The sequence below is a fragment of the Panicum virgatum genome, chromosome 9N (assembly GCF_016808335.1).
Source record: "Panicum virgatum strain AP13 chromosome 9N, P.virgatum_v5, whole genome shotgun sequence".
Lineage (NCBI taxonomy): Eukaryota > Viridiplantae > Streptophyta > Magnoliopsida > Poales > Poaceae > Panicum > Panicum virgatum.
The window spans coordinates 14,448,325-14,475,276 of record NC_053153.1 but is presented as its reverse complement, the minus strand read 5'-3'; the positions used below and the strand labels follow the sequence as shown (position 1 = coordinate 14,475,276).

The window sequence follows — 26,952 nt, the reverse complement described above, 5'->3', positions numbered from 1 at the left end:
TGAATCTCTGATGCATGTGAGAGGATCAGGAGGAGATTGTTGAAAAGAGGAAAAGCTTGCGAAGAAAACATTCAAACCAAGTATAGTAGCGCAGCTTTGCTTTAGCCAGAAAGAGCAAAGACTGGCCTTGGAACATTCTCTTTTGAACATTACAGTCTACTTGAACCTTATTAAACTCGCGGTTATCTCCTTGCATGCATTAAGACTTGACCCTGCATGTACAATGTGGCTGAAGCTTGTGTGTCTCCCTCGCGTGTCCCCTTCGGTGTCTCCAGACACGTGTCCAAGTTGTATTGGATCCCCTCTCAAGACAGCCCCCCTCACGTATTCTCTCCGTCCGCGCCGTGCGGTGCCGTCCGTCTGGTCCGTCTCCCTCTGTTTTCGCATCTCAACCTCTCCTCTCACAGCCTTGAGCCACCCGTCTCCCTCCGCTTTCCCCTCTTCCTCTCAGCTCGAAGCTTGTCCGCTCTCCTCTCAAATCTCATATGCTAAACTCGATTCCTTTCAAATCTCATATGCTAAACTCGATTCCTTTCAAATCTCATATGCTAAACTCGATTCCTTTCAAATCTCATATGCTAAACTCGATTTGGGCAGGAACGACCTCAAGCTCATAGCAGTGAGTTGATTATATTTACTGGAACCTAGATTCAAGCTCTGATTTTGGTTTTGATTGCTACGATTTTGATTTTGGATTGGGGATCTGGATTTGACTTTGCAGATTTCGATTTGTGCTATGAGAATGTGTACTCTACCTTTCCTCTTCAGGTCCATCGAACTGACATCACACCATGGTGGATTCAAGATATTTGGCAGCAGCTCGTAGATGCTGTTCAGCATGAAGGTGACGTTGCTTTCATGACCTCTCTAGCATTATTTTGCAAGTTTATTTTTCTAGTGCTAGTCCCTATTTTTTCATGACACAGTAATAAAGATGCAATCTTCCGCATTCAGTCTGATGCTATCAAATCAAATATACCAGTTAGCAAAAAAAAACAAGTAGAGTTTAGCACATGACTCATCGGTTCTCCTAATGGGATAGGACCTTCACTTAAAATTGGCAAACACATTATAGGGATTTGGATTGAATGACTGAGTGACATTTCCTTGTGTATCTTGACCATGGTTAGGGGTCCCAAAGAATGAACTGAAAGGCGGAGGCACAAAAGCATTTCCATGTGGATAGTAGCCCGGATAGTAACCTGCCATCTGAATTTGATTTTGGTATGTGCTAGTCCCTAAATGCCCCTGTACCAAAGAAAAAGGAATACGAATATCAGTAATGAAAATATGACTAGTCTTGATAGTATTAAATTAAATATAACTGAAATCTCGTACCAGGTCAGTGTAGTGTGGCTGCCCATATGTTACATTATCTACTTCCACTATAGGACCACAATCCTTTGGGTCATTCTTGCCTTTCTTTTTCCGTTGTGTGTTTGCCTCTTTTGCAGAACCAGAAACCATTGGGTCTTTTTTGGTCTTCTTTTTCTGCCGTGTTGCCTTCTCAAAACCACCAATAGGTCTCGCAGATCCATGAATTTCCTTCTCCTTAACCTTCAGGCCTTTTGGTTTTATAGTTTGTTCTCCTTCTTCTGTACCTACAAAATATATAATAATTAGTTTGGTGTCATATGTATGGTGTTCACACAATTATTACTCAGGCTATACTGGGGTGCGAACCTTCGGGGTGCAAACCTTCGGGATGAGATGAGGTACCAACATCTGAATCAGGTCTTATTTTTAGGCTTTTCTCCACATCTTCTGCTAATTTTTGCGCATTATTCACAGCCATTAAGTACGTTTCATCAGATTCTGCAGCTCGATTAGCTAAATGAATGTACATCCTGCATAACTCCTGTCTGCGTTTTGATAACTTTGTTTTGGGATCTTCATGTGTCTCAGAATTGCTCTTTATATGAATTACTTTTGCATCAATTGTCCATCTATTTAGTATGTAATGTTCAGGAATTTTTTTGATATTGTTGATATCAAGTATCTTCAACGCATGACAGCATAAGATTCCAACAAATTCATACTTTTTGCAGCTACACTTTACTTCAACTTCCAATGCAGAAAACTTCACGACATGTTCATTCCTCCTACCATAAACCTTTACTTTGTACTCCTTTTCAGCATTACTTTCACCACAATAGAACAGATCACAATTCAGTGTTTGCATCACTTGCTCTTGGAATACCTTAAATATGGTTGGAGTATAAATTCTTGCTGCATGCCTTAGTATTCTCAACTCAGATTTCAACTTAGGTGTACTTTGTGTTGCCTTGAAATCACATTTTACCTCCTCATTTCTTTTATCTGCCACCAACCTTTCAAAGTGCTCGAAAAAGGTAAGTATGTCATATTTGACACTAATGTACCCCTTCAACTCATTGTTCATGCTTTCACTTCTTTGAGTGCTAACCATATCAGCAGAAAAGGTATTTCTTCCATACGCTAAGGCCCATTTCTCCCTTTTATCAAATAATCTTTGCAGCCATTCATTGTTTTGTAGCTTATACTTGTCTAGCAAATTGTTCCATGTATTTATAAATTCCTCCTCCTCCTCTTGATCATAAATACAGTTTTGAAAATCTTTATTGAACTTCTTATAGTCCTCCACAACTCCAGCAAGATGCTTGCAAGCATTCTGGTTCATATGCCAAACACAAATTCTGTGATGAGTCTCTGGTAGTACTATCTTGATTGCTTTTGCCATGGCTGCATCTTCATCGGTTAAAATAGTTTTTGGTTTTTTCCCTGACATAGCAGTTAAAAATGTGTTGAAAAGCCAAACAAAACTCTCTGCAGTTTCATCATACAAAAGTGCAGCACCAAAAATTGTTGTCTTCTTGTGATTATTCACTCCAACTAGCAAACCAAATGGACGTCCATCATTTAATTTTCTGTATGTTGTGTCAAAGCAAACAACATCACCAAAAAGTTCATAGTCTGCAACCATTTTAGAATCTGTCCAAAAAATATTTGTTATCAAGTCATCCTCATCAACCTGAATGGAATAGAAAAACTTCCCATCCTCTGATGTTTTTTTCTCTAGATATTCCAATACTCCTCCTGTGTCCCCATAGTTTGTCTGTAGTGACCTCTTTGAATACAATTTATTCTTCATATCTTCACGAGTAAATCCAAGATTCTCAACTCCACCTGCTTCTTTTGCCATGAGATCAAAGGTAGCTTTATTTGAAATGCCGACTGCTTTAGCATTTTCTACACTCGCGAGTTGTGCTTCTGTTATTTTTCTTTGAGATCTTAAATGATGAACTTGACTGCTACTAGCAAGAATATGATTATGTTCAGGCTCAAACTCATAGATGCAGTACAATCCATCTGTGAGACTTATCTTCATGCGAGCTTGACACATACATCGTGTCTCTGGTCTACTATAGCCGGAAGATTCTTCTCTTTTATCAGGACGCCGAACACCTATTGATAAATAAATAAATAATTGATCAAATTGATGTTATATCCCTAATGATGAAGAAAAGGCACAATAACAAAGTGATTTAATACCTTCACGAGAACAACAGAAGGTTCTATTCTTTATGGTGGTGCTGTTTTTCACATTATGTGAACTGCTCCTTCGAATACTAAAACCCTTGTCTCGAGCATAGGCATTGTAAAATTGGTATGCCTCTTCTTCAGTGCAGAATTTCATACCAACCTTTGGTATCCTGTCTTCTGTACAATTTTCTACTTGACTAGGTTCGGTCTGAAGCATAGGCATTTCAAATATATTTGTATAAACAAAACAAGTATAGACAGATTATGAATGGTAATCCATTATGACTTGCACTTTCTAACTTTGTTCTTATTGTGCCAGATGAGGGAATATTTATCTAGAGAAGTTTTCTGAGGATGTGACAACACCAAGAGGTGGTATCAAGATTTGGGTACCTGTGGAGAATCGGAGTCCATGTAGTTAGGCTCGTCAGCCATTGGCGGGATCGCCTGAGATGCCCCCATGTAGTCGGCACTGATCTCGTCAGGCATGGAGAGAATTGGCTGAGATGTAATTGTTGTGTAGATTGAGATACAATTTGCTGAGATGCAATTGTTATGTAGATTGAGACAAACGAGAAGAATACTAATCTAGTTACCCTTCCGTATTAGATGCTAATTTGATGGAACCACCTATCGAAATTGACGCCATTTTCCTTTGTCTAATGCCTTTTGCCGCCTCCATTTCATTCAGTTGGCGGGAAATTAATGTGGGGCCATGTGATTATTTGGGGAGACGGACCAGACGGACGGCTCCGTTCCGTTTCTTGCATGCGGTGCGGACGGAGATAACAAAAGAGGGTCCACATTTTTTAAGAGGCACGGATGTCGTTGATGCATGGGGAGACACGGATCGAGACACGCAAAGGGGACACACAAGCTCCAGCCGTACAATGTACATGTATACCGACCAACACTCGTCATGATTGATTGATGCAGTGAACCTGTGGAAGGCAGGTTCACGAACCCGCCGCGTCTGATCCATGTACACTCCACAGCGCGCACAGCCGCAGATTTTGTCTGGCAGGGAGCCTCTTCTCTGAGGAGTGTGGATCGATTCAAACATTCACTGGACTGAGAACAGCGGAGCTGCAGTGACATGATCGTGTCCAAAGAACACGAGAAACCGGGGCGGCACTGTCGGGCGGTTGGGCTGTCTGCCTCCGCCGCGCCGCAGAGCACTGCCGCCGGTGTACACGGCTGCTGCTGCAGACTGCAGGTACCTGCTACCGGCTGCCGCTGCTTCTTCCTCTCCTCCTGGCGAGGCACGATGGAGGATGGACGACGCAACGCAACTGCCTCGCCGGCGCGCGGCCGCTCGCCCCCGACACAGCGACGTGCGGCCGTGCGGAGGGCGTCTGCGTCAGAGATCGCTGCCATGGAAGATATGGTCCTGCTTGCTGCCGGTCCGTACCCTGCACTATCGCTCGCCACTGTTCCAATCCCTCTGTTCTTGTTCCTGATGTTCCTTGGCGCTGATTACCGCGGCGGATGATTGGAGCGAGAGAGACTGGTGCGGGGAGGTTAGATGAAAAGCGATGACGAGACGCCGTACGGCGGCCGTCCTAAGGGCCTGTTTGGCTCCAGGACTTTTTCCAAAAGTCCCTATCACATCAAAAGGAATCTTACTATTTTATATTATTAAATAAAATCTGTTTATAAATGTTTTTTGACAGCTGAGTGCTTTTTCGCGAGACGAATCTAATGAGCCTAATTAATCGATGATTGGCTACAGTGATGCTACAGTAACCATTCGCTAATCATAGATTAAGATACATCATTAGATTCGTCTCGCAGTTTAGCCCCAGGGTTCTGCAGTTAGTTTTATAATTAATATTTATTTAATACTTCTAAATACTAAAAAGTCCCTAGGACTTTTTTGAAGTCCCTCAATCTAAACACCCCCTAAGGCTATCCACACCCCATCTCCTCTAAATTTCAACTCTAAAAAGAATATTCCTACCTAGTCAGCGAGATTCTTTTTCCTACACCAACTTCACCCGCATTCCATCAACTCTACATTTTAACTCTATACCCCACTACTACATATTATATTCATCCCACCACAACCACCACCCAACCGCACCTTCCCTCTTCTCTGTCCGGGGCCCGCAGCGGCACAGTGATTGGGGTGGACGCCGTACCACTCTGCAGATGGAGGGGATCGGCTGCTCCCCCACGGTGGAGGTGACGGTGGAGTCATGGGCTGCAGGCGATTTCCACTCTAAAAACAACTCTATCTGTATAGCGGGACGGTGGAGCCATGGAGTGCGAATGGTCTAATCGCCACACCACTTGAAGCACGTCAATTATCATGCTCGCCCGCTCGCTCATGGCTTTCTTTAGCAGCAAGCAATGGCAATGTGTGCCCCGGGAGCACAGAAAAAAAATGGAGGGGGGGAGCAAAAGCGAGCGGGCCGGAACATGGGTCTAGTTGCGCCTGTAAATTTTTTGAAATTGATTTTTTTGCACATTTGAAGTATTAAATATAGATTAATTACAAAACTAATTACAGAATTTATCTGTAAACTACGAGACGAATCTAATGAGTCTAATTAATCTATTATTAGAGCATATGTACTGTAGCAATTGATATAGCAATTTAGCATCTAATCATAGTCTACTTACACTCATTAGATTCGTCTCGCAATTTATAAGCAAACTGTGTAATTTGTTTTTTATTTCATCTAGATTTAATACTTATGCATGTAAGATTTTTTTTCGATGTGATAGATTTGAAATTTTGAATTTTGCAACTAAACAAGGGCATGGATTGGTGCCTCCAAATGGCAAAGGCCATTAGAGCAACTCCAACAGATTGATTTTCCCCTTTCTTTTTTCTCACCATATAGGAAAATCCCCTTTCTCAATTTCAACATATATGGAAGAAGTGCTCCAGCAGATTGATTTTCCCCTTTTCTATATGGAAAGGGAGATGTGATGTCTCCCCTTTTTATTGGGGATTGAAGGAAAATTATTGGGGATTGAGAAAAAATAAAGGGGAAAGGGAGATGGAAAATCAATCTGGTGGAGTAGATTTTTTAACATTAATTCTCTATATTAAGAAAAAGTGGAAAGGGAAAAGCGGAAAATCAATCTGTTGTAGTTGCTCTTGGGCCAGACAAAGAGAGAGAGGGTGCACGGCTAATCTAGTGGGCATGACGGCGGTCGCTGCTGGGCGCGGGAGGTACAGACAAAAGGGGCTCGGTTTGACGCCGGCACGCCAGGGGGCTGCGGCGGCGAGGTGCGGTGCGGTGACCCATCCTGTCCGTCCCCGGCACGACGACACCGCCCGCCGTCCCACAGAGACCTGGATGGAAATGATGGGGCCTCGCCTTGGCCTGATGAGAATCGAAATCAAACAAGGATCGACAGAGATTTCCCTTCGGTTAATCAGCCGACAGGCTAACCTATCCGTCCGCGTCAATCGGCCCGGCTCTGTTCCGCCACTAGTGCCAGGAGTCGATCACTGGTGCGCAGATCTCACTCACCCGAGTGACACATTCACCGGCAGATTAGATTCACCTTTCAGATCTACTCCATCCTCTTAAGGATTTCACCTTCTTGACTGACGGCAAAGCATACTGATAAGAGTGTCTATTTACCAAAGCAGAGGGGAATCAACGGGCGGCGGCAACCTGGGAGCAAAGCCTCTGTGGATCATGCGCGAATGATTCGGCCGGCCGACAGCCGCAGCCGACAGCCATTAGCACGGCGGCACTCCGTCCATCCATCCATCCTCCGGCGCGGCCGCAATTAGCATGCGTGCCATGGCTTTGCTGCGTCTCTTTTTTTCCGTGTGTTCCTTCCTTGGGCTCCATCGCGTTGCAACTGCATCATCAATGGGGAGGGGATGAACCAATTGAGATCGATCTCGGTCAAAGGTAGGGCGCGGCCCGTGAGACGAAGCAAATCGATGGTGGTGTGGGTGCGTCGACGGGAGGGGGAGCACGCATGATGCGACGTGCCGCGCGCGCCACGATCTCTTCCTGTCCCGGCCTCACTGCTCACTGTCCTTCTGTCCTCCTCTCTCTAGCCCAAGAAGACAGACGCGGAGACGCCTCAACTGCCACTGTCCTTGACCTCTCCCTGCCTTTTTCCTTCCTCCCCGAGCTGAGCTCTGCTCTGATCTCTGCCCCCCTGCCCCTCCTGCCTCCACTAAAAAGGGCTCCCGTTTCCGATACGAGACGACGTCGAGACCCAAGGCAGCCAGCCAGAGGCAGCCCAACCAACCTGCCCCGTCCTTGTGCCTGCCTGCGCACCTATCTTGCCCAGCCTCCCAATTTGGCAACAGCCGCATCTATCTACTTGCTCCGGCCGAGTCCAGTCTCCACTCCAGCGATCGTTGCTGGCCTGGCGTTGGCGATGAGGGACGCGGTGGCGGTGGCAGTGGGGACGCCCGGCGGCGGGAGGGCGGGGGGAGCCGGAACCGGAGGAGCGGCTTCGGCGTCGGGGTCGGCGCCGTGCGCGGCGTGCAAGCTGCTGCGCCGCCGGTGCGCGGCCAGCTGCGTCTTCGCGCCCTACTTCCCGCCCGGGGAGCCGCACAAGTTCGCCAACGTGCACAAGGTGTTCGGGGCCAGCAATGTCAGCAAGCTGCTCCAGGTATGCGCTGCGCGCCCACTCTACTCTGTCTGCACGCTTACACGATCGTTGGCCGTCTTGAGCCCTTGACTTCCCCTCTCTGAACAGTATGAATGTTCATGACGGATTGATGCTTCCGTGCCTCTGTAGTAGTTGATCATGCCACCGTGTGGCACTCTTCTGCAATTGTTTCAGTCAACTACTTTCCCTGTGTCTTCTGATTCCTAGTCATTTAAGGCAGAGTTACTTCTGATTCCACAGTTGAAGTAGTTCTTCTCATGTTACTGTATGTGTGTATGCATTGATCTACTCTGGCAAGGGTCAAGTCTCTCGTTTCCCCCTTATGCTGGTTCCTCAGTCAGATACGGTGTTATTTGCTTCGGTCTAGACTACAGTTTGTCAATGTGTGCTGTAGAGGATGGATATTGTTCGAACTTGAAAGCGTTAAATTAGTCATGGGCTCATGGCAATCAGACTCATGACTTGTCTGCGTCTCAGGTATACTGCTTTGCCAAAAGTAGCAAGCTTTAATTATATCTAGTGATTAACAAAGCCTTCTCCGATCCTACCTACTGGCCACACTTTTAGGGATCATGCTGCTTTAGCCACTTGCATACACTCTTGATCCGGAAGCTTGATCCACTTTCCCCCAAATCTACCTGCTCTCGAGCCTCTGCACACCTCTACAGTCACGTTCCTGAGATGAACAGTCCTTGGGCACAGATCAACAGAACGACACAAGTCTACACTTGCTCTTCAGCAACCCTGCCAAGAACTCTCTCGGTCTCTCCATCATGAGCTCCACAAGGCATGGGCAAATGGTGCATCGCTTTCGCTGCACACACGCCACCGGGGCCCGTCATGTGGCCACCCGATCCAATCATGAGCAGAGCAGCAGCAAACCGAACCAAAACACAGAGATCGCGAGGAGGCGAGCCGGCCAATCAGATTTGCGGCTGCGGTTTCATCAGCATGTGCCCCCGGCGACATGGATGTCTGTTTGGTAGTACAAAGTTTATTAGAATCGACAGTGATTTGCCACCCGGCTCTTGACCGTATCCACAGATTCAAAGATTTTCCCCCATGTGTCGAGCCGCCGGCAGCAGTGCACGGCCGTCGCCGTCTCCAGGCATGGAATGCACATGGTGTTCGAAAAAGAAACTTTCGGCCGCCACCAAACATGCAGACATGTCGTCGATCTTTTCTGTCAATCTTTCTTTCTCGGAGCAAGACCTCCAGTAGTAACCCAGCAGCTACTACCTCCTATTGGTCCTGATCTGATAGTGTTTTTTTTTTCTACCATGTGTGAACTTGTATTCTGCTGCATTTCATTTTCATGTGTATCTTCTACTACTTCTACTTGTGATGTCCACCGGGTGGATCCTTGCACTGTCGGTGCTCATTTCTCTGAAAGACTGAAACTTTTTCTTTTCTATTGAACTGCAGGAGATCCCGGTGCAGCACCGAGGGGACGCGGTGAGCAGCCTGGTGTACGAGGCGAACGCGCGCGTCCGGGACCCGGTCTACGGCTGCGTGGGCGCCATCTCGTCGCTGCAGCAGCAGGTGGAGGCGCTCCAGGCGCAGCTGGCGCTGGCGCAGGCCGAGATGGTCAGGCTCAAGATGAGCAACGACTACATCGTGCACCGGCTCAAGGCCGCGCGCGGCGGCGGCGGCGGGGGCAGCAGCTACGCCGGCTCGCCGTCGTCCATGTCGTCGCCGAAGACGGCGGAGCCGGAGGCGCACTTCAAGGCCACGCCGGAGCTGCTGGACATGGTGGTGGACCAGCCCGGCATGGACGACGCCCAGTTCTGGTCCTACTAGGATTGGAGGCAGCAGCTGACTCTGACTGCATCAGGTGCTTCTGGTTCTGGGTCAGGTCAAGCTAGGTTCTTTTTAGCTGATTTTAGTGTGTGATCAGGTGCTGTTTTTGAGTCACAGATGGGTGGTCCGGTAGCAGTTGGTATATAGTATCAGGTATATGGTGTGTGTGCGCTGTAACAGCGTGACACTAGGAGGAAGGTGAGCGTAGAGACCTTCTCCTATACCTTCTTCTAGTATGTATGTCCAGGGCTTGGTTTTTGGCTGTCCTTCCATGATGAGAAGGTGGAACACCATTACAGTAATTGGTGTGCTATGCATTGCAAGAACCTTCTCCTTGCTCGTAGCATTTGCTTGGTTAAACAGTTGAACTCTGCCATGGAAAATGCAGATAACGTTTATTATCTTTGTCTGTCCTAATGTCAACCTTTTCTTGTCTGCGTTTTGGGAATTATCTGCCAACTTTTGTAATTAAGCTGTGAAACAAAATTTTTGAGAAAAACTTCACACTTGAGTGCAAATCAGATCAGCACGGAAGTTTCTGGTTAGCTCGGAAGAAGATGCAGCTAACAATGACTGGTGAAGATTAAGATAGGGATAAATGAAAATATTACTCTCATGTTTGTTTGTTTCGCGATTTTACAAGGATAGGCACCATGACAGACTGGAGACTGGATGCTAATTGAGGCAATGAAATGCCATCCGATTCCCGCAAGTACACCACTTACAGAAGCAACACCAGTTGCACACTCAGTTGTTCAGAGAGGTCTGATCGTTCCACCAAATGTGGATTATGGGTAGCAAAACTTGCAACTGGACCTTGCAATCGGCAACTAGATGGCAATATGTTGCTAGTGCAGCAACTTAGTTATCTGCAATCCAACAATAAATTAGCGCATCTTGCTAGCTTTTGTGGTACATAATCATGGATGAAGGGACTATTTCAATTCATGTAATTGGATACCAAACTTACCAAGAGAAACATGAAGCCTATGGCATGCTACGATTTAGCAAACCTTGGAAAGATAGGTACAGATCTTTGTTGTCTGGACCAAAGATCTCTTCAGCTTTCTTGAGAGTTTCCTGGTTGAGATGTAAACGTGAACAAGTTTTGTGTTATGCCATGACAGGACCCAATTCAAAAAATTAGCGAATGGACCCAATTGACTAACCTCCCGTGACTGCTTATGGGCATTGAGCTCTTTGATGTTGGCTAAGAATGCTCCAAATTGTTCGTATGATAGACGACTCCTAGAAATTGTAATAAAGTTCAGTTAATAATGATATATCATCCATCTCATTTGCTTATGGTGCAGAAAAGAAGGCAGGTTATCAACAGACCTGGCCTGACGGAAAAACTCCTTTCCATCAATGCGAGGAGTGCGACCTGAAAACCCCAAGCATTAACCATATTTATTCTATTCATATAGCATTGTAGGGCAAAACAGCATCATGTCTTCAGAAAGAAAAAAGAAACCTGGGTTGGGCCGTCCTCGTGGAGGAGAGTTAGCCGCAGAGGATTGCTTGTTTGATGGATACCATGGTGTCATTGACATGTGCCCTTCAATTCGGGCTCTTGTTGGTGATGTAGCACTAGACATCAATTTTGGTGTTGCTGTGGTAGACATTCGCCTTGGAGAAGTTGAGGTGGACAATATTTTAGGAGTGGTTTCCGGGGTAAGGCGAGGAGTGATGTGTGATGAGAGAGCATATTTTTGGATAGGAGGCCTTGTCGCTGTACCTAATAGATTTTCAAGAATGCAAATGATTGAGACTTACGTTGCCAGCATAATCAGTTGATGGCTAACAAGACGATCAAAAAATGATAAAGCTAACAGGACCTTCTCGGTTTGTACTTCCAACATCCAAAGACTTGCTCAATATACTTGGCATAGGGTGACTGAAAGATCCACCATCTTCAACATTCCCAAGAAGGTAACAGTTAGGGATCCATGTAAGAAAACTTGAATAGTTAATAGAATGACAAAAAAAATTAAGTATATAGAACCTCCACATGACGACGCTTTTGATGCTACTGACTGATCACACGTTGTAATGTCAACTGTTTCTTGAGGCTGCTTGAGAAGGATTCAGTAAAAAAAAAATCAACCTCAACCCTTACCATAAATTAGGAAGCACATATAAATGAAAATGATCTATTGGGTAAACAGATGAACGCACCGATGAACTATCATCTCGCAATGACTGCATCAGATGCCTCTTGAATGACTCCAGCTGAGAGTACAGAAGATATATCAGAACGCCGCCACATAAAAAGGGTAGGGAAAAAGATAAAGCATGGATGATAAGTTGTAACATCATCTGGCTTGGTCCTTAGAGAACTTTTAAAAAAAAAGTTTCCCCTCTTGCTGTAATGTGAAACTGAAAAGGGGAGGGGGAAAACGAGACAAGATTTATTCAGATTAATTCCTGCATCTCCCTAATATGCCTAATTGTAGGGGCCACTAAGCTAATGATCATGGCTGCAGATTGGGTGATTGATTTCATCAGCATAAACCAAGTTAAACACCAATTTGCTTGACATATACAGTGGCTACTATTCCATGAAACATCCTTGACGTGCTACCATGCTATTGAACTTCTGGGTAATTCAATCCTTCCATTATGATCTTAGAATCCACTAATAAATGGCTCGAATAAATTGTTCCCCTTATCTAACTACTATAATCTCCCTGCTTAATAAGTTTCCTAAAGTGGGAGTTTCTAATACTAGAGCATTACACCGACAAATATGTACGTAGAAGCAAGGTTCTAAAAAACGCTAGACGCTAGGCGAACGCTTACCTATGGTTTAGAGTTTTTTGTGATTAAACGTAGATTGAACATGATTAAACGTGTGTTGTGATTAAACGACACTGTGATTAAACGCAACGCTTGGCCACCGTTCAGCGTTTAATCAAGATTAAACGATGTTTAAAAACGTTTTTTAGAACACTGCGTAGAAGGAGGAGAGGTCAAACGAGGGCACTTTCTGCAGGTCGCGCGCCAGCTTCTTGGACGTCTGCGCCAGCGAGTCCCGCTCCTTGCTGAGCTTAATCTGCACCCACAGCGCAAACACCCAATCCCCACAGTCAAATCGAGACGCCAACCGAACCCAAATCCAAAATGGAGCAGCAGGGCGCCCCCCTGAGCGCCGGCACCCACATTGTCCTCGAGCGCGGCGCGGAGCTTGGCATTGGTCTCCTGCAGCGCGGTGTCGAGCAGCCCCACCCGCTCCCGCAGCTCCGCGTTCTCGCGGTCCTTCTCCGCGGCCTCGGCCCGGAGCCGCCCCGCCTCCCGCTCCAGCCCGGACACCCGCCCGGCCACGGCCATCGCCGTGATGCGGCGCGCCAGATCCAGCTGCTCGTAGGGGTCCCGCGGCAGCGCCGCCAGGACCTCGTCCGGCAGCGCGAAGTCCCCCGCCCCCATCGCCGCCGCGCCGTCCCCCAGTGGCATCGCCGCCGTCAGATCTCTCCACGGAGAAGGGGGGGGGGGGGCGAGAAGGAAACCCGAGTCGGATTGGGCGCGTGCTTGGGTTTGTCCGCTTTGGAGTGGAGGGGAGGGAGGGGGGGTAAGGGACCACCACCGACGCTTCTCGCCGCTTCCTCGGTGCGCTTGGGGTTTTTCCGGGTTTGAAATGGGCTCGGCGGCCGACGCGAGGTTTGAAATTGTTTTGGGGGCGCTGCGCCCCCCTCGTCGCCTCGGTTTCTGCTGGGGTGGGCGCCCGAAGTGGCAATTGTTTGAAACGGGGACGGTGAGGTTCGTACCTGTGGTCAGAGGGAGATGCGGTGCGAAATGGGAATAATAAGGTGATGTAGCTTAATGAGGGAAGGCATTTTTGGGTTAAAAGGACAATTTTCTTTTGAAAAGAACGGTGGTTATGGAAGCCGGGCGAGAGATTTCGGTCCCGACTGTTCTCTTTAGCGACTTGAAGTAATCGGAGAGAAGCCATGACGACTTTACGCGTTGAGACGGTTCGTATTGGTACAACCATACGAGTTGTCTTTACATTATCATTATTTATAGAGTGTTGGTCTCTCGTGTGAAGAGACTACACTTTAGATGAAATTGTGAAAGGTGTGCCATTGTATATGCATTCGAACCTGACATCACATACGATGCAATGCAAAATAGCACCCCTTCCAGCTTCAGATATAAAGGGTCACAGTAATGTCAGCTTCAAGACAACTAATTTGCAAGCTTACGAATGAAATGACTTGAAATTATACCATTGTATATCTCTGTGACTGTTAGGGTTATACAACAGTTCCCTCGATAAAAAGAGACGATGTCCCCAGTGAAATGGCCAAAGTGGTAGCCTTTATATGCACTTCTGCTACTTTCAAAGATTAAATCAATAACGCAATGTACTTATAAAAAAACGCATGATGTACGGCAAGGACACCACTGAGTTTGGAAGGGGCAGTATATAACAGTTCAAAATTTCAAAGAACACCTAATAAGACAATCGCGAGGAACAACTAATCTGCAAGCACTAACATAAGTGTACACGGCAGCACAGCATCTTACAGAACCCGCCCATGAAGTACAAAAATTTGCACAACAGTCAATATGCTGTGAGATGACATTTCTGTACAGGACTGGAATGGGCATGCCCATTCAGACAGCGAGGGAGGAGGCAGAGCAGAGAGCGCCGCCGGCGGAGGAGGCAGGGACGAGCACTGGCGGTGGAGGAGAAAGCAGGGGACGGGCGGCGGCGGAGGCAGTCGCGGAGGAGGAAGGGCGGAAGCGAGGCAGGGGCGGCGGCGTCGGGAAGGAGAGGAGAGGCAGCCGGCAGGGGCGTCGGGAAGGGAAACAGAGGAGAGGAGGGAGGAGATAAGGTGGCTGTTGGGCTGTTGGGCCGCTTTGATGGGCCTATTTTTCAACTCAAGGCTTAGTGGGCCTCTATTTTTCTTTTCTTTTAGAGGTATATGATGTATATGACAAGGTATACGTGTGAATATGGCACCGCCTAGCAAATCGCCTTGAAACGCCTAATTCCGCTTAATCCCGCTTAGGCTCTAAGCGGTGGGTCACCGCCTAGATACCGCCTAGCGCTTTTTTGAACATTGTGATTCATGAATAGATACAATTCAACATCCTTACCAACTAACCAAAAAACAGATAAACAGATAATACTAACATGGTATCTCCAGCGACACCAGTCTGTATATGCTGCCACCAATATTCGTCATTATCCTTTTGATGAAGGGGTGCCGGCTTTATATCATCCTAGCAACACATAGATTGCCTCTGCCCAAGCACCCACAGTGAGTGCCATTCACCTTCGCTCCACTTTTCATCTTCATGATTCTATGTCACCTGATCATTTTCATTTCGAGGTGGATCGGTGTAATCTTGACCATGATCACGGACATCTCTGAACATAGAGAAGAAAGAAACTATGCCATCAGAAGCACCGCCTCCTAACAACCACAACAAAAGGGTGCCAAATGGATTCAAGGAGCCCGAGCCTGCAGGGGCGTTTCCAGCTTGCTGACGGTTTTGCTCTTGATATTGGAGAGCACTGTTGGCTGCTGGGTCAGCAATTCCATTCTGTTGACCCTCTTGCTGGTTCCTGGTAGACTCATCCTGAACCAATAAGGCATCTGCTTCACGCACAGAACCAAGGCCATCATTTATAGTGCCAGGGTCCCTCACATTTACCCTAGCAATGTGTAAGGTAGATGTGTAGATGGTTGAGGTAGCAATCTGGACACCTGTCTGTTGGTGAATGTGAGCTCGACTCCGAATGAATCTCTGGAGAGCTGGCACCTGAAGCACCATAAATCAACACGAAGTAAACACATTGGGTGGCCAGGACTTCTCGGAGCTAATGAAACCAATGCGTAGCATATGCGTACTATCTATCTTACTAGTAAATCAACCAATATTGGGAGAACTTTCTGATTTATTACATGAAAGTTATGACAAGCAGTGCATACAAAAAAAATGCTCAGAAGCTAAAATAGCTGAGTGATATTAAACTTCAAAACATCTAATACTAAATCAATGATTATTTCCTAAAAAATATGTGAACGGGATATTACATCGAAATGTAGTACAAACAAGCATTGGATAAAGAAGAATGAGATATGCACTCACAAAAATAAGACATTAACTTACCTCAAAACGGTTCCAAAAATATAAAATCAGATGCTGCATAAATGCGGCCGTAGCAGAGAAAGCCAGATATGAGAAGCCTGTCAGAGAACACATCAATTGTACAAGTCATAGAGCGGTAGAAATGCTGCTGTTAGTTAATCAGTAGCTCAATAAAAAAAGAGGATACCGACTGAACTTACCATAAGTATACGAGAAGAAGTAGATATGGAAAACCAGGAAATACAGCAAGAAAAAGCGTGGAAAGAACTGCATTGATATAGATGTCCGAACACTGCAAAATGAAAAAATAAGGATACAAAGATAAGTATACAAGATAATTAGCTTCAAAAGTTTGTCCTGCACCAGATCAGTTCTGCTAAATGCATGCATGCTAGGTGCCTTGTACCATTTCCACAAACTGAAGTGATGTCTTTTAGCTTTCTCTACCACGAAATTGATTTTTTATTTATTTCTCTCTCAACAGTTCTACTGAGCAAAAAGCCTAATTTACTCCCTAAAAGTCCCACAAGTCACAACAGGTGTGGAACAATAATAAAAATTCCAGAAATACCATAGCGTAAAACATTACCTGATCATTGTGAATAGCTCACATAACCATACAAGAGTCAAAACAAGAAACGCAAGCAATTGATCATCGTAGAATTCAAATAGAAAAAAGAGGATCCCAATCATAATCTACAAAGATCAAAACAAAATAATGAGTGAGTTATGTAAAAGTTTGGTGAATCCTGCAGAGAATACATTTTCATCACAAACTTCAAATATTTCAAAACACCAAAGGATATTTCCCATTACCGGCGCAAAAACCAATGATTCGATGACATGCACGAATATCAACTGAAAAGTGGGCAATTGGTGGCGTGCATGGTGTTGAAGCTGCACTGAAATTTCAAGGAAGAGCAGCGCACTAGGTGAATTAAATAAAATATTTAAGCGCAAAGCAATCCAGGTCGCAACCTACAGAAAGGAACACAAACCTGTGAACCTAAGCATGCGGGATTGAGTCTCTCTCAGAGTAAATGAAACAGACATGGTGGTTGTGAAAAAGACAAAGAGTGACATTAGAAGGACACCACATTTTGTCACAAAGTAATCTGCAAACACCAAAGTTGCATTGCATCAGGTTTGATGCACACAGGCAGATAGGAGTCATGTATGTTATGAAAGGCAAGCAAAAAGCTTCAACAAAATTAAAGGCTTTTCGGTTCCGTGTTTTTCCAATTTAAAAGTTCATTGCAATTTGGTCGGTTCTTGAGCGGGTCGATAATGTAAAGAGGGGTAGAGGTAGACCTAAACTGACGTGGGATGAGTCGGTTAAGAGAGACCTTAAGGATTGGAATATCTCTAAAGAGATAGCTTTGGATAGGAGCGCTTGGAGACTAGCTATCAATGTGCCTGAACCTTGAACTTATTTCTTTCGGGTTCCATCTCTATCCTACCCCAACTTGCTTGGGAAAAAAGGCTATGTTGTTGTTGTTGTAAAAGTTCATTGCAATTTGGCATTTGGAATGTATAAAGCTCTGATACATCATTTTTAGGAAACACTCATGGGTTAAGTCAACATATTGAGAAAACAAAGTTCTATACAAACCTCCAAATCTTGTAGGACCTTGTGGTTCATGCCCATAACTGAGATCATAGAGCTCTTTTGTCTGAAAGTTGTATAGATAGCCTGCACAACATACAAAGATCAAAAGATTAGTTTAAGAGGGGTTGTAATGCAAATAATTACACAAAGTGAAAAAAAAACTATTGTTCAACATGCTTCCAAGAAAGTTGAATGTGCTGTTGCTTTTGTTGTCATGAACCAAGCCTGGAACTACTCTGATGATTATTAATTAAGGTTGGCACATGCACAGTAGGATCCGAAGCATACCATGACCAGGAGAATTCACCAAGCTGTTTGTAAGTATAGTATCATAGCCAACAAGGCTGTTTATCAAAAGCTGCTGCCACCTGAAAAGGGAAAAGGTAGAAAATTTTGGCATTCTAATTGTAGACAATCCAATTGGATAGTATAAGTACAACATAGACAAAGAAATGTCTTTCTCGCACGTTACATAAACTCACACAATTAACAGATTTTATTAGATTACAGAAAATTTCATGTTTGCAATGATATAGGAATTATTATTGTAGTGCTTATTGAAATATGGCACTACCGCACTTGTTCAAGATTAATGTTGCCAAAGACCTCATTCAACTCAAGATGACAAAAAGTAGCTGTACGAATTGTTAACCAACCGTATTTGTAAAATTTGACTACATGGAATCTAAGTAGCAAACTGGCATGAACAAATACGTGCACAAGTGGAAACAATTAGACAGGTATGTATCCAAGAGAAGGTCATTAATACTACTAAAATACATTATGCAGTGTGCTTGCATATAAACACGAAGGGCGTCGTCTCTTAAAATCTGTGAGATCAAAGTTTTCAGCATGTGAGAAGGTGTTAGATACACCAGCAACCCTTGTCATTAAAAAGCTTGCAAACAGGGAGGGTTCGAGAAAGACTGAAAAATAACCTGTTTCCGAAGCAAGGATTTCGAGCAGAAATTGTGATATTGATTGTTCGAACACCATGACGAATTTTAGCACCTTCTGAAAGCAAGAAATATCCCTGCAGAAAATAAATAAACATGTGAGGAAGCTCCTAAAATGAATACTATTCAACATACAATGCTACTAAATGCATATACTAACATAAAAGGAAAAACAAATAAGTCCTTTAACCCTATTAACAACTCAAGGCTTGCATGCACTTAATTCAAGAGACTGCATGCCATCAGTTAAACCTCTCTTGCTAAAATTGTCTGATTGTGAATGCTACTATTTTTCAAATCCTCATTCCCCAGGTGAATATGTCACTCTAATAAGGTCGAAGATCTTTCACCAACTTAAATTAACTGTTCTCTATTTTACTCCAGCCACATTAAAAGATTGCATACACCAATGTGCTGTGAAGGGTGAGTTCACCAACAAATTTCCAAGTTAGTGCTCTCATGTCCTGTGACCGTGAGTAGTTGGAATGCCAAGGTGCAGTCCAGAAGCAGAGTGGCTGCTCAGAGTGCATTAGAACAGTTTGGTGAGCTCGCAGGCCGGTAATAGCCTGCCCCTTCACTAACATGTTGAGACAACTTGAGTTGTGGCAGCAGACGCTCTCGCGGGCTGCTGGCTAGTGGAGCTCTCTCTCAGCCAGCAGACCTGGGTTTGAGCTCTGCCTTCTTTTAAGTGCAATGCGGGGAGGCGGTCTGCCTCTTCCCGTCTCGTTTTTTTTTAGTTGTGGCTTATAAAGGCGAGTGGAAGATCAGGGAGCAATGAAGGTCAACAAAGAAGGCATATAGCTTCCATCTGTATCCAGTGTTCCATCTCATCACTGGAGACCGCAGTGGTGTTGGTGGAGGTTGCATTATGAGCTCGCTGGAGAAGAGCGCACTAAAGCAGTAGTGGAGGGACACTAGACTGTGCCTAAGTTTATAGCTATGTTCAAAAAGGCGCTAGGCACTCCCTTGGCGGTGACCCACCGCCTAGAGCCTTGGCGCGCCAAGGCGGTTTTCTAGGCGGTGCTGTATATGTAGGCATCCGTTGCCATACACATCAATTATCTCTACAAGAAAAGGAAAACCAGAGAATAGTGGGCCTAAAGTTAGATAGAAGGCCATCAAAGCAGCAAAACTAAAGTCTCAACCCCACCTTATCCCTAGCCTCAATCTTAATCGTTCAATGCCTCCCCACCCTGCCTCCTTCACCCGTCTCCTCCGCTGCCCACCGCCACCCCCGCCCTCGCTTCCTCCTCTGCTTCCCAGGATGACGTCGCCTGCCCGCCCACCCCTGCCTCCTCCTCCTCATCCACCACCAGCTCTGCCTCAGCCACCTCCGCCACCGCCGCCTCCTATTAGGCTCTCATCTCCTCCACCGCCACTTCCGCTTGATGTCCCTTCCTCCCTCGCCGGTGCATGACGTCCCCACCTCGCCCACGCGTCCCTGACTGGTGGATCTGCGTGGCGGCCACCAGGTATGGAATTCCGGCCATCCTTTCACCGCCAACGAGCTGGCGCCGCCTAGGGTACTGCCTACCCCATAGGCCAAGCGGAATCCCCTGGCCTAGCGCTTAGTCACGCTTAGGCAGCCGCCTAGAACTGCCTTTTTGAACATTTTTATAGTGACAAATGAACAAAGGAACAGCAAGGATACTTTTTGAAATTTAACAGAAAATGTCCTCATAATGGAACTTCACAATGAAGATGTCAAGAAGCAGTGGCATATTCATAGTTAGCAGATATTATACATAATTTTAACCAGCTGAGGATAGACTAGTTGAATACACTATTTCCTCACTAAAGAGTGGCCTAAAAGTTTCAAATATGTCCAACAAAAAGTTTCTATTATTTTTGTTCTAAGACCCAAGCTCATCACCAAAAAAACATATTAAAGCAGACAGTGGTAAGGGTGGTAAAGGGCCTTAAATTTTGACTTAGATTATCTAAGGGCTGGACCCTAAAAGGGTCAGGCTCTAATCTTACAATTTTGAGCTAAAAATATATAAGGCCCAAGTTGGATTGTGAAGAGACCACTAGGGCCATGGCCCATTACCACCCCTAGACAGTGGTCATGTGATATCAATATGCCATGAAGAAACTGACCTTCTCCACGCCATATAAATAGGTAGGTTCGAATGCTTTACTCCTCCTCTCAAACCACTGCACTGTAACAAATAAAATAAGCTAACAAGTTAGAGAAAATTAGTGCCAGGAGTTTGCAGGTAACAAGGTTAATAAGATTCATGCAAACACCGTTCTAGGACGAGGCATCATAAAATATGACCAAAATTTATGACAAACATTACCTATCATCGAGAGTAGATGATCCATGCTTGGTAGTTGAAGATCCTTAATGATATGGAGGAAGTCATTCCAATTTGATCTGACCTGTCATTAAAATGAACAAGAGAATATCCTAGGGAATAAAATACATGAATGTTTGACTAATTAGGCAGCACATAAAACCACAACACAGATCACGAACGAGCAAACACATAAACGAATAAGATATGGTACCACACCACTTATGGAACACAGCAGGAATAAAAATCGTTATGAGCATCTTTTCTTAACCTGAATGTTGATTAATACTATTAAAATATTGGTCCAACAAATATCAACAATACACTGCTAATGCGACTAACTTGATCCTTCCGGAACACTTCTCAAAAAGCAAGATGTAAGCCTAAGCCTAACAAACACTTGGGAACTAATTCTTTTTTCCTAAAAGGGAACATATAGCAGCTTTTTGGCTACAACAGAAATGATCCACCTAGGACCAACAAAAGGAGGACTTTCTTGAAGGGAATTAAACAAGGCGGCAGTTTCAAAAATCCTGGTCAAACTTCTTACCATTAATTGGAGGGTATTTTCTGTAAGTTGCTTTATGTTCCTCCAGAATGACACAGCACGAACATACCATTTTCTGAACAAATATGTCATCGCTGCTTTAAATGACTCCTTAGCAGATAAAGGGTAGTGTACAGAACCATCTCCAGCTGCCTTCAAATCTGGTATGCCTGGAATAGTCGTGGTAACAGTTGTGTCAGCTGCGTTCTCTGATTGAGGCTCAAATTCTTTGTCTCCCTTCCAAGTTCTAAACATTAGCTTACTCCTCCTAGCTCCAGGGCCAACCCAGGTTGACCAAAACTTAGATGCTAAAATGTTGAACTTATCACCATTAACCTCTAAAATTTTCTCAGCTGAACGTCCCAGGTTCTGGAGATCCATGATGTAAGAAGCACCTCTGCTAGCCCATAGCCCCCCACTGATAATCTACAACTCATAACATGGGCAATGTTTAGAATTGACACCAATAGAAACAGGAAGCATCAAAGAAAAGGAAGAAGGACAAAGCATGCATAACAGAATTTACAGAGTTGCAATAAACTCAAGAACAAATGAAAAGAGAAACATGGCATCAACACGTACCTTGATTTGGACAAGTTGTGCTTCTCCAAATTCAATTCCAGAAAACTCACTTGAGCAGCCAGGCTTTGCATGCAAAAGACAATTTAGAGGTGAGAATCTATAAATAAACACTGGAATGGACACACATATGTGGGGTACAAAATCAAATAGTATTAGCTCATCATATAGGGCTTTGTTCTTTCCTTTCCTTCCCTTTTCCTACAGAGATGCTTTCTTTTTCTTCAAATCTAGATTGTTGTGTTACAAATTTCCAGCCCGTGAACTTTCTGTTTCTACCCAGTGGATATGAGTAATCACCAGGAAAGTGAAACCATGCTGAGTTGTCCTGGGATTATTCCCATTTTGGGAACACAGAAACAGTCTCGTACCCAACAACAACAACAACAACAACAACAACATAGCCTTTTTTCCCAAGCAAGTTGGGGTAGGCTAGAGATGAAACCCGAAAGAAATAAGTTCAAGGTTCAGGCACATTGATAGCTAGTCTCCAAGCGCTCCTATCCAAAGCTATCTCTTTAGAGATATTCCAATCCTTAAGGTCTCTCTTAACCGACTCATCCCACGTCAGTTTAGGTCTACCTCTACCCCTCTTTACATTATCGACCCGCTCAAGAACCCCATTACACACCGGCGCCTCAGGAGGCCTTCGTTGGAAAACAGTCTCGTACCCACCTTGTCAAAACATTTCTCTTGTACCTGCCTTGTCAAAACCTTTCTCAAGTAGCGTACAACACTCCTCAATCACGTTACTCAACACCATGGACACGGGAACTTAGCGACTATGACTATTCGAATTACAGTGAGCCTTCTTTTAGATGTACAGATGTATAGACAGATTATTTAGACAAATAGGGTCATATTTGCATGGAATTGCCTGGTCCGATGTGCTCTACATGCATGTAGACATCTCATAGATCATTGAATTATTTATTTTCTGCTCAATCCCATGCATCACTGACAGACTAGATCAATCAGATTAGCAAAATTCGACCAAGCAGCAGCCCGATGAAATCAACAACCGAAAGATGCATTGACATGATGAGTGAGGCATCAACAGAACAGAACATAAGCATGTCCAGATTACAAATGTCAATAATGAACAGAACAGGAATGGAACACTATGTACACACATCAAGTGATTAGTTAACTTTTTTTTTCCTCCTAGTTCAAACTAAATACCATTGCCAGGAATCGCAGAGGATTAGCAAAAGTTCCTCGCATTGCACCAGCAAAATAACTAGCAAGCAGCAATGGTACCTCTGTTTGCAAAATTTACATCACACTAAAATTTTACCGAAGCTAGCACGAATTTCCCACCCGAAACCCGAAGCCCACGACCCCAATCCATCACAGAAGCGGCAGCGGAAGCAGCAGGCAGGAGCAATAGAAAAGGCTTGGCAGGCCACCCGGTGCGATTCCTGGGAGAGCGGGGCGGCGGCTCACCTGCTGCACGAAGTTGGTGTGCATAACGACGAGCAGGCAGAAGAGCGCGACGGCGCCGGCGAGGTAGAGGTACTCGAGCGCGAGGCGGATCCGCGGGGTGAGCAACTGGGACAGCATCCCCGACAGGCGCGCGTGCACCCGCAGGAACGTCTGCTCCGGATCCATCCCCCCGCCGCCCCGCGCCGGCCACCTCCAAACCCTAAGCAGGGCCGCGGCCCCCTCCACCTCCACCTCCGCCTGCACCTACCCCTCGGAGTAACGAAGCTTCGATTCGATTGGGATTCGGGATTATTCGGGGTTGGAAGCCGGAGCGGATCGACGGAAAGCAGAGGATTTGAATTCGGGTCTCGGGGATTTGAATTTGTCCGGGGTGGGGGGCAGTGCGCATCAGCGCACGCGATTAATACGTTTCGCTTTCGTTCCCCCGTCTGCTTTGCGTCGCCTGCGTGCCAGTACCGGGGGCTCTTTCTTGGGGAATGGGCCAAGGCGTGTGTGCAGGCGGCGGGGCGCACGCAGCAATTTTTCTTTCCGGCCGCCGGCACGGTGGTTGGTTGGCTGGTTGTGGTCGGGTCGGGTCTCGAATCTGGCTGGTGGATGCCGCCGTCGTATGGCTGGCGCCGTGCGAGCGGATGAGGATGCCAGATTTTATTGTGGCGTCTTGTCGTTCAGTTTAAGGCTCAAATTTGACCCTACTTTTCTCTTGAAATTTACGAGCAGAGGCAGAGAGCCTGCCCGGTAATTAAAATTTGAGCCCAGGATAGTGTGTTCAAGTTTAATACAAGGCTTGTATTTGTAGCTTTGACCTTTGAGTCTTGTATGCAATGTTTGAGGGTTGGCTGTGAAGCTTTGTTAAGCCATGATTGTGTGTGTACTCGACCTTCGCCTTCCACTGAGACAGGGGTGGATATGGGCCTAGGGCCACTAGGATTCGGCCCTAGGCGTAGCCCACAAACCCCTTTGATATCTCCTTGTTTTTCCACGGCCCAGTTTGTGTTTTCCGTAGCCTGCCCTGGACTTGACCGAGCACAGCAGCAAGGAGGCGAAGGCGCAACCCAAAGCCCCAAAGTCTGCCTGGCAATGTGCTCCATGCATCTGTCGGCCTAACCTGTTGTCGAAGACAACGGGCAGAGGAGGCCTGGACCTGTTTGGGTGCTCCTGCACGCGGCGCGCTGTGCTCCGTGCTCGTGTAGATGGCAGCCGCTGGCCACTGTCGGGGTGCAGAGCAGCACGGGCACGGTGCATGGCAGCACTCAGCACGCATCAGCAATCCCTTTTCCACCAATCTCTATTCAACATACTCCTAGGTAGCCGTGTTTGATGTCAAAAATATTATACTTTAAAATGAAAACAATTTCATTCATTGCTTCGTTTCATGTTTGTACTCATTGGCTAGGTAGTCGTGTGCATCTTACTCTAATAATATTCCAAATTGGATATGAACCGACAGAAATTGAAGCATTTTTTATAGCAACAGCGGTGTTGAATTTGATGACAAAAATATTATACAATACAAATAAATTAGAGCAATTTATTTGAACATCAAGAGCATGTACTCCCTCCATTTTCTTTTATTTGATGTTAGGACATCAAACAATAGTTCATTTTCTATACAGATTCTTGTCTGAGACGTCAAATAAAAGAATATGGAGGGAGTACTATTTAGATATTCTACCATGTGTGTTATATTTTACTTTTTTGTGAGCAGAATTAGTTTGAGTTTGCTAGCACGCACATAGCGCAGGTTCCTATAAGTTTGTTTGAAATAGGTACCAAATTATTATTCTATCAAGTATGTTGTACAATTAATCATGGGCTTGAGGTATCTTCTAAATTATACTACTTACTACCTCCGTACCGTAATATTTGATGTTTTAGACAAAACTTTACACTACAAATAAGCTAAAAGGTTGATGTCCTAACGTCATTTAAAAAATAGAGGGAGTATATTTGTAACATCACGGTGTTTAAAATTCAAAATTTGTAAGTTAAACCAGATTTGACACAGCTGGACCGGTCGGACCGGTGTTAACGACCGATCAGACCGGTTCAATCAGTTTCTCCTGTTTTGGGCCCATAACAATTAAAACCACTCACTCTCTCTCTTTCTCCCTCACTCACAGCTCACACTCCCTCTCTCCCGTTCACTCCCTCCCTCACGTGCTCCCTCTCCCTAAAGCCCTAAACCCCCGAATCATCCACCCCAACTTGAGCTCAAGGCCCAGGAGGCTTCAAGATGGCGTGGAGCACCTTCTTCTCCACGCGCTCCACCCCCGGGGAGCCTGTGATTCCAAGTTCTTCGCACAAGGAAATCTCATTCTAGATATTCAAACTTGCATCGGCACGATCTATCTTTCTAGGAGGTTCTAAGTGATTTCCTTTGGTCAATCATCTCTATATGCATCCCTCACCTAGGATCTAAAAGGATTTCGATTTTGGTTGGTCAGTTTTCCCGCAATAAGGATTTCTGTTTTTGGCTGAAAACGTGCTTATCGGAACTTCCTACACCATGTCGGAACTTCCTACGCACCTAAACCCAATCGGCCGAGTGCCTCTTGTCGGAAGAAACTCAAAACATCAGATGGGGGTCGGAACTTCCGAACCCGGGTCGGAACTTACGATCAGCACCGAGCAGCAGTGCTTGTAAAATGCGTAGAAAATTGCAGAAAAATCAGAAAAATACAAAACTAATTTTGTTAGCTTCGTATCTTCATGCTCTATATGATAGAACCATGAAATGTGTTGTTTGACAACTTTTCTATGCAGTTTTATTTATGCTAGATAAAATGCTTTTATAGCTTGTTAAAGGCATAACCGGAGTTAGGGCCATACTGTAAATGAAAAACCAGTTGGGTTAGCTTTGTTTAGATATGTATTGCTTAGGAAAAATATTAAACTTGCTGTTTGTTTAATGTTTCTATAATGTGTTGTAAAATCATGATTAATGCTTGTTTAAGCTTGTAGCTTTTATCTTCCTCATATATCCTGATGTATTAGTCCAAAAATCATGAAATTTATGCAGTAGTCTAATCTTTGTATGTGTAATTCACTGTAAAAGTTTCATGTCCATAATCTATGTGTATGTTTGTAGATCTTAAATTGTTCAGTTTGCCTTGCATCATGAGCACTTATGCATCATATAATATCATGGCACCGCTGCCCTAATATTTACATTGCATTAATTAGCATTTCATATGCATCTCATGTAGATGCGCTATATGTACAAAGTGTGAACGTGAAGCACACGATGTTGGAGCAGAACCATAAGACGGTGTTCGGTGGGCATCTCCAGAATATGAAAGGAACCGCTGAAGCAACCGAAAATCCGGCCCAAGGTCGGAAGGGCCCAAAGCCTTGATAGTATTAACACTAATTTAGTGTTACCCTCAGGCAAGTCCCGGTGCATTACGTTTTTAGGAATTGTTTGGAACCTTAGTTGTATGATCTCTAGGTTCCCAGTCAATAACACTGCTATGCTTAATAGGTCTCCATAGA

The 26,952-nt window shown here is 45.0% G+C and overlaps 4 protein-coding genes across 6 annotated transcripts; 1 reads left to right on the top strand and 3 right to left on the bottom strand.

Moving 5' to 3' along the window:
• Window positions 1–1,047: 1,047 nt before the first annotated feature.
• Window positions 1,048–4,011, bottom strand: LOC120688741 (protein FAR1-RELATED SEQUENCE 5-like). Its single transcript, XM_039971119.1, has 5 exons — window positions 3,916–4,011; window positions 3,532–3,730; window positions 1,684–3,444; window positions 1,339–1,601; window positions 1,048–1,248 (listed from the first exon to the last, which is right to left on the bottom strand). Exons 1-5 carry the CDS (start codon window positions 4,009–4,011, stop codon window positions 1,048–1,050), a joined length of 2,520 nt encoding a protein of 839 aa, XP_039827053.1.
• A 3,873-nt stretch (window positions 4,012–7,884) lies between these two features.
• On the top strand, window positions 7,885–10,322 carry LOC120691705 (LOB domain-containing protein 4-like). Its single transcript, XM_039974864.1, has 2 exons — window positions 7,885–8,121; window positions 9,547–10,322. Exons 1-2 carry the CDS (start codon window positions 7,885–7,887, stop codon window positions 9,919–9,921), a joined length of 612 nt encoding a protein of 203 aa, XP_039830798.1. The 3' UTR covers window positions 9,922–10,322.
• A 176-nt stretch (window positions 10,323–10,498) lies between these two features.
• LOC120691704 (uncharacterized protein At4g15545-like) lies at window positions 10,499–13,603 on the bottom strand. 2 transcript variants are annotated; one of them, XM_039974863.1, is made up of 11 exons: window positions 13,084–13,603; window positions 12,908–12,976; window positions 12,100–12,153; window positions 11,927–11,993; window positions 11,760–11,834; window positions 11,396–11,659; window positions 11,260–11,305; window positions 11,091–11,169; window positions 10,892–11,001; window positions 10,760–10,790; window positions 10,499–10,715 (listed from the first exon to the last, which is right to left on the bottom strand). In XM_039974863.1, exons 1-9 carry the CDS (start codon window positions 13,372–13,374, stop codon window positions 10,909–10,911), a joined length of 1,038 nt encoding a protein of 345 aa, XP_039830797.1. In that variant the 5' UTR covers window positions 13,375–13,603; the 3' UTR covers window positions 10,499–10,715; window positions 10,760–10,790; window positions 10,892–10,908. The 2 variants fall into 2 exon arrangements, with proteins under 2 accessions (XP_039830797.1, XP_039830795.1); XM_039974861.1 differs by having other exon boundaries at window positions 10,499–10,790; window positions 13,084–13,600.
• Window positions 13,604–14,895: 1,292 nt separating this feature from the next.
• Window positions 14,896–23,951, bottom strand: LOC120687852 (membralin-like protein At1g60995). 2 transcript variants are annotated; one of them, XM_039969925.1, is made up of 15 exons: window positions 23,461–23,947; window positions 22,018–22,080; window positions 21,699–21,861; window positions 21,439–21,605; window positions 20,892–20,973; window positions 20,689–20,750; window positions 18,571–18,665; window positions 17,921–18,000; window positions 17,636–17,716; window positions 17,022–17,138; window positions 16,840–16,925; window positions 16,613–16,719; window positions 16,224–16,315; window positions 16,045–16,121; window positions 14,899–15,693 (listed from the first exon to the last, which is right to left on the bottom strand). In XM_039969925.1, exons 1-15 carry the CDS (start codon window positions 23,623–23,625, stop codon window positions 15,232–15,234), a joined length of 1,899 nt encoding a protein of 632 aa, XP_039825859.1. In that variant the 5' UTR covers window positions 23,626–23,947; the 3' UTR covers window positions 14,899–15,231. The 2 variants fall into 2 exon arrangements, with proteins under 2 accessions (XP_039825858.1, XP_039825859.1); XM_039969924.1 differs by having other exon boundaries at window positions 14,896–15,693; window positions 21,439–21,861; window positions 23,461–23,951.
• Window positions 23,952–26,952: the final 3,001 nt, after the last annotated feature.

Coding starts and splice junctions, on each gene's coding strand:
- LOC120691704 (XM_039974863.1), bottom strand. CDS start 13,374: ATGCCACTGGGGGACGGCGCGGCGGCGATGGGGGCGGGGGACTTCGCG. Junction 11,835..11,926: donor AAAAGCGTCGTCATGTGGAG/GTTCTATATACT, acceptor GGAATGTTGAAG/ATGGTGGATCTTTCAGTCAC. Junction 11,306..11,395: donor ACGAGGACGGCCCAACCCAG/GTTTCTTTTTTC, acceptor TGGGGTTTTCAG/GTCGCACTCCTCGCATTGAT.
- LOC120691705 (XM_039974864.1), top strand. CDS start 7,885: ATGAGGGACGCGGTGGCGGTGGCAGTGGGGACGCCCGGCGGCGGGAGG. Junction 8,122..9,546: donor ATGTCAGCAAGCTGCTCCAG/GTATGCGCTGCG, acceptor ATTGAACTGCAG/GAGATCCCGGTGCAGCACCG.
- LOC120687852 (XM_039969924.1), bottom strand. CDS start 23,625: ATGGATCCGGAGCAGACGTTCCTGCGGGTGCACGCGCGCCTGTCGGGG. Junction 17,139..17,635: donor AGGTCCTACAAGATTTGGAG/GTTTGTATAGAA, acceptor TGGTGTTTGCAG/ATTACTTTGTGACAAAATGT. Junction 16,926..17,021: donor CCGCATGCTTAGGTTCACAG/GTTTGTGTTCCT, acceptor TTGAAATTTCAG/TGCAGCTTCAACACCATGCA.
- LOC120688741 (XM_039971119.1), bottom strand. CDS start 4,011: ATGCCTGACGAGATCAGTGCCGACTACATGGGGGCATCTCAGGCGATC. Junction 3,731..3,915: donor TGGACTCCGATTCTCCACAG/GTACCCAAATCT, acceptor CCTATGCTTCAG/ACCGAACCTAGTCAAGTAGA. Junction 3,445..3,531: donor CTTCTGTTGTTCTCGTGAAG/GTATTAAATCAC, acceptor ATTTATCAATAG/GTGTTCGGCGTCCTGATAAA.